We start from the raw sequence: 10614 nt of genomic DNA, 5'->3' as shown, positions 1-10614 counted from the left end.
AACCTCCCCTATTCTTCCTCCTCTCCCTCCTCTTCCTCCTCATTTTTCATCTCCTCCTCCATTCTGCCAGCCATGGGTATACCAGACTGCCTGCACAGAGTCAAAACTCAAATCGTATTTGTTCAATGACAACCTGAGAAACGGAAGGTTTTAGCCATCTACCTAAATCCCTAGTACCAAGAACACAGCCAGAAAAAGTAAAGAAACAGTAAAGAAAAGCTGAAAAGCAATAACAGATCTTGCAAAACGTCTAGAAACAAGGAAAGGGCTTACAGCTCTGATGTGATCACAGTTGATGTGAAGGTGTATTGGGTTTTTGTGGCAAGGTTTTGGTAGTGGGGAGGCTACAGAAGTGGCTTCTATGAGAAAATTACAGACTCTTCCCCCATGTCAGATAGAGCCAATGCCAGCCGGCTCCAAGACAGACCCACCACTGGCCAAGGCCAAGCCCATCAGTAATGGTGGTAGCACCTCTGTGATAACATATTTAAGAAGGGGGGAAAAAAATGTGCAACTGCATCCAGAGAGAGGAATATGTGAGTGAAACAACTCTGCAGACACCAAGGTCAGTGAAGAAGAAGGGGAGAAGGTGCTTCAGGCACCGGAGCAGAGCCCATGGTGAAGACCATGGTGAGGCAGGCTGTCCCCCTGCAGCCCATGGCAGTCCATGGTGGAGCAGACACCCACCTGCAGCTGTGGAGGACCCCTGGCTGGAGCAGGTGGATGCCTAAAGGAGGCTGTTACCCTGTGGGAAGCCAGTGCTGGAGCAGGCTCCTTGTAGGACCTGTGGACCCATGGGGGACCCACACTGGAGCAGTCTGTTCCTGAAGGACTGCACCCTGTGGAAAGGACCCACACTGGAGCAGCTCAGGATGAACTGCAGCCTGCAGAAAGGAACCCACACTGGAGCAGGGGACAAGTTGAGGCGTCCTTCCCCTGAGGAGCACGAAGCAGCAGAGACAACACATGATGAACTGACCGCAGCTCCCATTCGCCATCCCCCTGTGCAGCTGGAAGGGAGGAGGTAAAGAAAATCAGGAGTAAAGTTAAGCCTGGGAAGAAGGGAGGGGTGGAGGGAAGGTGTTTTAAGATTTGGTTTTATTTCTCTTTGCTCTGATTTGATTGGTAGTAAGTTCAACTAATTTAGCCAAGTCCAGTCTGTTTTGCCCATGCTGGTAATTGCAGAGTGGTCTCTCTATCCTTGTCTCAACCCATAAGCCTTTCATTATATTTTCTCTCCCTTGTCCATCTGAGGAGGGGAGCGATGGAGCAGCTATGGCGGGCAGCTGGCGTCTAGCCAGGGTCAACCCACCACCACAAGGCCCGGGTCACTCCGCACAGGCTTTTATTTATTTTTGGGATCAATTTTCCAAGCAAAAAGTGACTGGCATCAACATCCTAAGAATGGAGAACAGATGTAAAAGGTAGCTGATATAAAATAACACATTTGACAATGAAGTCAGTGTGATGCCATTCACTTATATCAGCTCCTTTTTTACACTAGTGGCTGTACAGGCTTTTTACATCACAGGTCTAGAATTAGAGTGAAAAATAAGACTGCCATATTAAAGAGATGATATTTATTTTTCTTAAATCTGCTTTACTAACTTCCAAGTTTTCTAGGAATCAAGCATGCATCTCAACTTAAAAAAAAAATCCAAAGTTTATTGAATATCTAATAAATTATGATCTAATAAATAAATAAAACATCTCATAAAGTATCTACTTTCTGCTTCTGTGAAAAGAAATGGGACAGGTGTAGAAATATTCTTGCTGTAAGCATATTGACTACAAGAATAGAAAGTAATGCTACTACACCATTAAAACAAAAGGAGATCTGGAAATCATATGGTAAACATAGAATTAATACCTGTTTATTACCTTAAGATTAAAAATAAAAAGAATTGCATTATTTTCTGTATGTTACTTTCACCTGTTTCCCTTACTGCTTGGAAAAATATTATTTTGTTCTACATCCACCAAGAACAGAAACATTTTGAACATGAGTTTTTATTCTTTTGAAACAGCATGAAACAGATTGACAAAACCACAACAAATACAAATCCATTTCTAGAAAATATAGATGTAATATCCCTTCTGTATTTATTGCACTAACAATAAATGAATAACCCCAACCAAATACACCACAACCATGAATAAAAGAAATGAAAAAAAAACATCCTGAGAATGAGGTTTGCAATTTCTGAATATTTTTCGTATATCTAAGCTACATCTCCAATGCAGTAACTGACAGAGACACATTTTGCTTCGAGTAATCTCAACTGAATTCCTAAGTAAGCTTCTTTTAAGCTCATATTAAAATCTGAATTTATAAATATTTTTGTTTCAATTTTTTTTTCCCAGAACTTTACTGCCTGACTTATTTAAGCAAAGTAAGCAGAATTTTTTTTCTGAACCCACCAGAAGTATTAAATAAATCCCTGAATGTGCTTTTAAGCAAAAACAAATCAGAAAACCCGTTCTGACACACAAGACTTCCTCTTCCACACTAGTTTTCAAGCAGCTAGAGAAAGAACCCTGTTCTGCTTATCTTTCATTTCACATGCACCTTAGTTTTAGTACAGGGCTTATTGCTGTTCCCATTAAAGGATGCTGGGTTTTTTCATGTTTTCAGTGGGCATGGGATTCAATCTGAGGTCAGTATTTAGACATCAAAAGATAATTTAAAGAATGTATGGACTTTGTAGTAAGAAAGACACCAAGGACTCAAAAGAAATAAAAATAATTTTTCCAAATTATTTTCATTATAATTTATTACTGAACTATGACAAAGTTGGGGGGGACAGTCTTTACCCCAATACCCAAATTTACAGTTTAGTGAAATGTGGAACGGCCCTCCCAAAGAAGTGAAAAAAGGTGAGGCAAAATCAATTAACCAGCAGAATCACTGGAATTTTTCAATTTAGTGTCTCTATACATGGAAAAATTAGTGCTAGGATAGAAGTATATAATGGAAAAATTTCAAATGCCTCTGTTCCTTGTTTCATCACATTAATACTTCACAATGAGCAAAATATCACACACATTTACATCAACTATATTTTAACACAGATTAGTACCTTGCAAGGATCCCCAATTTGAGGGGAAGGTAGGATGTACTTTGACTGGTACACAACAAGGAGTAAGATGAATCTACACTGAGCTATATACTGCAAGAATTCTCACAAGTATTCCTATGAATGCAGAAGCCATTCACTCTTGAAGGCAACAGGAGGGCTGTCAAGAAAATATCACCTGAATTATGACTTTTGCCTATCTTCAAAACTTTAAAAGAAACTAAAGGTATGCAGGCCCAGCCTGACGTGGAATTTATCTTTTGTGTCTAGTACGTATGTGTTCAGAATTTATGGCAACAGTTGAGGAAAACAACACTATCAGGGCAGGACTTAAATGTAAAGACATATTTATGTGTCATTTAACTGAATTTAAAGGCATACTAACAGTTAGTAACCCTTTAGAGAAAGTTCTGTCTTTAAAGTATGCATGTATGCATGTTAGCACATATCTCCCTAAAGCCAAATTTAGAGACGATAATCACTGGAAGCAGAACTACTACCTTACCAGCGAAGGGATCAAAATCCACCATCATTCTGCACAGATACAATTAAGCAATCTCTTTCACAGACAAGCTAAGCCTTCTGACAAATTGAATTGTTTCCAAAAGAGCCAAAGGGAAATACATTTTTTGCAAAATGAATAGTTTAATCCAATAAAGAGAAAGGAGGGGTTTTCCACAAAAAATAATGTTATAAAACTATTTTTAAAAAGATAAAAAGCAAGAAGAAACTCTTCAGGATGCTCCCAGGAAATGAAGGCATCTCACCTGAACACAGTGTGGGTGATTACTGCATTGCCATCATCATATCATAAACAATATAAAAACTGGGAACATATAACTTCTAATTCCTATGTATATATAGACATTTGCTAAATATACCAAATGAATGATAGATCATAACAAATATCCCCATTGAGCATTAAAATTTACTATCAGCTGATTTTGTTTCTTATTCAAGTATTAAGTTTTCTGTTGACTTACATTTCAACATTAGGTATTTCTACTCAATACAAAAGTAGAAAATTGCTTAAATGGTAGATGTGATCCATAATACTACACTAGTTGTTTAGACATACTTCTGATGAGCACTTAATTTCAATCTTTGTTCTAGATAAATCATATTGCACGTAATTGATTTTTGTGTTTTGTGAACTTCTACTGAAATCAGGTGACATCAATAGAAACAGATGCAGATGCTGAAAAAGCATACATGTAACTGCACTACTGTTAGACAAAAGCCCTATGTACAGTCTGACATTGACAACAAGAAGCTAAATACCAAATGGAACATATTATTCTTTGTGACTTCTAACATCTTTGTTGACAACTACAACTTTAAAACATTCTAAAGCTAAAATCTTCTAAAGCAAAGCAGGTCCTAGTTAAAAGTTGAGTCATGTTCAAGGTTAATCTTTATGTTTGTATTGAAGATCATAGAGTTATCGATTTCATCAGCTCAAAATGTGGGTCCAATAATCTAACCCTTCATTCTTCAACTTGTTCTTGGTACGTGAAAAGAATGCAATGTGAAGCTCCCATGCATTCTTGGTTTGTCTCTGCATCAAAATCAAAAATAAAGAGAAGTAATATTTCTGCAATTTCCTGGAGAGCCTCCTAAGCCCAGGGGAAAGCGAGCATGGAGTTGAGTGGGCTCCACCTCTGAAAATGAATGATTTGCACGTGTATATACATTCATTTATTTACTAAACAGCAGAGAGAGAAACATTAAATCACTCCCCCTTGGAAATATGCTTGTCACAGTCCTGCTAAGAAAGCACAATTGGGAATCATAATCCACATTTAAAAAAAAAAAAAAAGGCACCAATGAGACAGATCATCCAGCTAAGGGGTGACCTACTCCAGGCAATTCACTGAACTGTACAAGAAAGTCTAGCACAAGAGTATGGAAGGGGAGTAATTAAAGATATTTTTTTTTATTCCTTGCCTATAGGGTCTGTGAAGCACAGACAGATGCCTCACTCAGACACCTGTGTTTTGTTCTTTTGGACTGACCCATGGCGGTGATAACGGGCAGGTTTTTGAGCACTCAAACACGTGGGCTCTGCTTGCAGCCACCACTTCACAGCCGCGTGTCATACTCCACGGGCTCCTCTGTGTCCTCAGCTCCGCTGGTGATTGTTTCCATTTCTATTTCAAAGGCTGGACCAATCCTTTCCAGTATGTAGTCACTTCTCAAATCTATGGCAAGAAAATAAATTCAAAGAGGCAGCCAAGTAAATGTTTGAAAAGCACATACAGCCTCAGCAGTGTTCAACCCAGTGACTGATGGCAGCCTGTTAGCTGTTTCCAGGAGGAAGAAAATCTGCAACCGAGCAAATCAGAGCCAGGGGGATGAGAGCCCTGGGGGGACCCAAAATGGTGTGGGCTGATATGAATGAACCTTCCCTGACTGCATTCATTCAGCTTATTTCCCCCTCTTTTATCTCTAGCTTCCACAGACACAAATAATCAAGAACAATAACACAGCAGTTTCTATTTCAGAATCAAACAGCAATTATTACTCCATGTAGGCACTGAAAGGAAGGAGCTTTTCCCTAGAAAAATATAGGTGGGTGGAAATTAATCCAGAATACTAATCTATTTTGGCTTTGAATCTTTTAAATCTGTCCCACATCAAAAAAAAGCACATTCTATCAAATCTAACACGAACAACAGGCACTCCAACTAAGCAGAAGTAAGGCCTGCGGCGTATAGGCCTATCCCGGAGCCAAGAAACCTCCAGTGAGTTTTTCCATAGCTAATGTATTGCCAATTTTTAGATTGACACTCTTTCTCATTCTAAAAATTACTGCTGATGTTATCTGTAGTGATGACCCTGCTACCATTTTGCAAAGCAAAGGAAACAGTTCAATGGGTAGAAGTTTTTGTGCTGATAGGCTCCAATCATTACACAGTTGCTGGGCAAAAGAGCAAGGTAAAAGAGCAATATTCTCATATCTGCCTTTGCACAGAGAGAGCGTGCCTGCTATGATCTCTCAGATCAATAGAAGTTCTGTTCTTGTCTCTATAGCACACCTAGGCCTTTACTTCCTTGCACTTAAGAAGTTATACATAGATTCACAAGTAATCTTTTCTTTGTATACCTGGAAGTTTCAGTCTCCTGCAGCAAGAGTTACAACGATGCTTTGTGATGAAGTTTCTTATTGCACCTTCTCCTAGGTTTGCTGGTCCAAATACCATCTTTCCAGATCTAAAAGAAATATTATCAAATAATCAATGAACTCAAAATAAAGCAATTGTAAGGGAGGGAGATGATAAAATTTTGTATTTTTTAAATCAGAGATGTTAGCCGTTTGTATAAAGACAATCAAAGCTTAGTGTACATGACAAGTTACTTAGCTCTGGGACAAGAAAACTGCCAATTCTGGTAAAGTATTAGCCTACATACACTCCATGCTACTTTTCCTTCCTGCTGCACATCAGAGACGCTCTAAAGGAAGACAGGACAGACCTAGCAGTTCCTACTAAAACACTCAAACGAAATTTGGGCACAGTGACATTTAGACAACATACGCTAGAATCTGAGTGACTCTGATGCAGCCACCGCTCATTCTCATCAAGCAAATGGTTTGGTTCCGGTTTAGATGGTAGGCGCCCAGAAACAAACCAGAGTTAGCAAGGACTTACTTTTACCTTATTTAAGAAGAGAAAGCCAAAAGCAAGCGGAGCCCTAGTCAGATCAATATGCAGCACAGAAAAAAACCACAGTACACTGCTGACAAGCAAGGCTTTAAAATTTATTGGCTTCTTCCTATGCTCATTTCCATATGTCTGCACTCAGGCCAATTCAGTAACGTTACTAGGGGATCCATTTGTGGAAGTGCATTGCATATTCTGAATGAAGCTGACACAATTACAAACAGAAGCAAGCTATATCCACGTATGTATTAGAAGTACCAGATAATTATAACAGATTCTTAATGTAGTCTGAAAGATCAGTGTTCATTAATTTTAATATTGCTCCACCATTATTCCTAAGAATTTAATTGACATTCCAGACATCACGGAACACAGCACACAAGAAACACTTCCAAAGAAACTTTATGAATGCTAGTATTTTGTTTTAATGATATGCAGAGTGGAAACAACACATTTTAAAATCTGAAATCAATTACAGCTCTGAGAAGCTATAGAAAAAGATTTTAACTCTCTCAAATCTATCTGTAATCCACACTAACAAAATACATTCTCTCTAAAGAAAGCAGTTTTCAAATATGACACTTTCCCCTTTCACACAGGAGAAAAGCAATGATTAGACAACTACTGTAGAAAGCTTAGTATCTCTCTAATTTCTGGCAGACACTAAAGACTACCTGTCTCCCGGATCATCTGAATGATTCATCTAATCAGCCCTTAGTGCAAATTAGTACATCAAACGAGGCAAGAAGTGAAATACTACTTACGTGCCATATATACAGTTTAAATGACATGATGCTATATAGCCATTTCTATTCATTGGTATAATCTATAAAATGCCAGTAAGAATAGAACATACTTAAGTATTTTTTTCGGCAGGCATAGGAAATTGAGAAGACTTCACTAACTCCAAGGCTACCGAACCACTCTGATACTTAGCCTGTTCTAACCATTATTCCATGCAAAGTGCAGCAAATAGCACAAGTCAGACTGATAATTTTCTCACGCTGTTGTGAGATAAACAGGCATACTGTCTGCAACATATGTGAAGCAATCCTTTCTCTCTACTCAGCACTGGCAATGGTTCAAGAGAAATACTGCATTTAAATTTGGAAAACTATTTCAAGAAATTTGGGGATAAATTGGGAAAATAACAAGAATGACCACCCTTCTCGAAATCATGACATACATGAAAAGATTAGGGGGTAGCCTAAAAAGAAAGAAAAGAAATTGAAGGAGAAGATGGTGACTACCTTTGAGCTTGTTGAATTTTTTTTCCTCTGTGTCAACAGTAGACAGGACCAGAAGGAAATCTTTCAAGAAAGAAATCAGTAAAAATCTTCCAGAGAGTAATGATAGCAAACTAAGGAAAACAGATGCTCTGTGAAGTTTTTAAAGTCATTCTTGGAAGACCTTAAGACTTGTCTGTACAAGGCTTGTAAAGCCAGGAATTACCTGGTGCAAAAGAAGAATCAGCTGGACTCTTCAGGTCCCTTCTAACCCTACAAGTGTTTTATAAACAATGTCATTCTCATGGTTATTCAAGGTCTGATTTTTTCTCCAAGGAGAGAACAATACTGAGCCCAGCTTTCCTATTTCTGAAGCAGGTGCATTAATCTGATCTAATGGGCTTAAAAAAAAAACAAAACAAAACACGATCCTCCTTTTGTGCAGAACCTTACCTAATAGTTATGCTCCATAAATGCCTGACTGTGCCACACTGTGCCAGACTGTGCCAGACTGTGCCAGACTGCTCCTGGCCAGCACAGGTAACACAGATATGCCAGAGCTACAAATGCTCAAAGCAGACAATAAGACATTTACAGGGCTTTACTGATGGAAGGTAAAGGACTGTGGGGGGTTTCATGGCAAGTAGGACCTTTCCAGGGAGATGCACAAGTCATTTATTCAGTATTTTTTTGTAGATTTATCTTCCTGTCCACCTATTTCAGTTGTGCAGGCTTCTACAGTAGAGGTCCGGTTCATGCAGATGTTTTGTCTACTGGCACCAATTCAGCTGTGAATTGTTTCGCTGGAAGTGCACAGCTTGCTAAATATTCAATAGATTTGTTCTTCAAAACACATGCTAATCAGTATCTTCAGAGAGCATGCTCTCCACTCGTTACTAAACCCTTCAGTCCATGACTATCTGCTTGAGAGCTTTCAAAAGGGAGAGGAAAAGACTCCTCCTTTTCACGTTTGTAATGAGATTTTTGACTGCCAGCACCCTTTTTCTCACCTCTCTCAGCAGGCCTAATGCATCAGTTCTCTCCAATTTGAAACTTGGCCCACTATTTTCCTCAACTCTGTGCCTTTTCTACAGACACTCTGCACCTAGTGTCTGTGAAAGCTTTACCTGCATGGACTTTGTTGTGGATTTGCCAAGTAACACACACTAAAAAGAGCATTCGGAGTACTGCTTGCAAGGTGATTAAAGGAAACCTTTTCATGAACATTATAGCTGCATCATTTTATCATTTCATACATCCTATGCAGTGCACATGGCCAGATCTTCAATTGATGTTAAATATCCATGAACTAACACTGATTTACATAAGCCCAGGATCTGTCCAAGTTGTCAGGCATACTTTCTAAAGAGATCTGTTATTTTTGTCTTGATACTGTATATAAAACCAATCCACAATGCCACTATCACAGAGACAGAGGTCACATTTTGCCATTACAAAGTCCATTTCAAGACGGCATGCAGGACGCATAAAAGAAAACACTCATTACAAGATAATGACATGAGCCGCTAAATCAATGGAATTAAAGAAGCAAAACATAAATAATTTAACTATAAGTACTGCTAAAATTTGAATCAGCCTCATCAATCAGATGCCATCTATTTTCTCACAGGTTTCTAAGAGAATGTGAGCTCAAAGCAACTTTTGAGGCAGCACACCAGTTTTGATTAAATATCTTATCAACAAATGAAAACTTAACATTCCTCTTGTGAGCAAATAAAGGTTAGAGCAAAGACAGTGCTTTTACATTGTTATTGTTATTACTATTTTAGAAAGTGTTTCTTCAAATTGGGTATCTGGTTGCTGCTTACAGAATACATCCCTGGTTTCACTGCCTTATTCCTTTAGATCCCTGAATCAAAACAATATAGTTTTGAAACTTGCTGTTCTGAAGATTTCCCTGAGTGTGAGAAAATCAAGCTGGTTTTGATTAATTAATCAACACTTGCTCTTTAACTAAGACTTGACTGTTTTGCAGATGATAAAAAACAAAACAACAAAAAGTTCTGAAAATAAGATCTGTGTGATCAAATTTTAGTAACCTTGACAAAAGTATTTAATGACAAAAATAATCCAGAATGACACTAATAAACATAACCTTCAAGATAATGTAGATAAATCTTATTCCTATTTTAAAGAGGATAAGCTGAGTTGCAATGCGAAGTACTGTGGTCAATGACTGGCCACAGTCTTCAGTAATAACTATTACAATTTATGCTACCACTGATATAAAAAAAAATCCACTTAAACAACAGCAAACCACACTTTTATAAATCTGTAGCAATACCTTAAAAATGTTTGCTGAAATCTAGTGAACAACTACACGATTGACCTCTCTGCCTCTCTATCCTAAGCTATCCTTGTGCTTTTGTCACGGTCCTATGACCTACTTAGGACAAAGACTTTGTCAGTGTGAGGTGCTCAGCATATTTTTTATGTTGCTTCCAAAATAAATATTATATGGCCAATACACCTACATTCATAATTAAACATTCATACAATATGAATACAGTCATTTATTACTAAGTTTATTAATGAAATATTAATAATGGTCCCAGAACCTGCTTCCAAAATAAACTTGTTCTGAGTTCTAGGCAAATCATCTGATATTTCTATAGTTAATTACCCTTT

At 38.1% G+C, this 10614-nt stretch overlaps 1 protein-coding gene across 9 annotated transcripts in view; it reads right to left on the bottom strand.

Moving 5' to 3' along the window:
• Positions 1-2012: 2012 nt before the first annotated feature.
• The window catches only part of TRPM6 (transient receptor potential cation channel subfamily M member 6), a 100998-nt gene continuing 92396 nt past the window's right edge, over positions 2013-10614 (bottom strand). For 8 of the 9 annotated variants that reach the window (XM_054185432.1, XM_054185433.1, XM_054185435.1 and 5 more), the window contains 2 exons: positions 6184-6290; positions 2013-5278 (listed from right to left, as the gene is read on the bottom strand). In XM_054185432.1, coding sequence (XP_054041407.1) covers positions 5160-5278; positions 6184-6290 — 226 coding nt within the window. In that variant the 3' untranslated portion in view covers positions 2013-5159. The remainder of the gene's footprint in view (positions 5279-6183; positions 6291-10614) is intronic. The other variant, XR_008463788.1, reaches the window with a different exon arrangement.

Source organism: Rissa tridactyla, chromosome Z, assembly GCF_028500815.1.
Source record: "Rissa tridactyla isolate bRisTri1 chromosome Z, bRisTri1.patW.cur.20221130, whole genome shotgun sequence".
Classification (NCBI taxonomy): Eukaryota; Metazoa; Chordata; class Aves; order Charadriiformes; family Laridae; genus Rissa; species Rissa tridactyla.
This window is presented reverse-complemented; position numbering and strand designations above follow the sequence as displayed.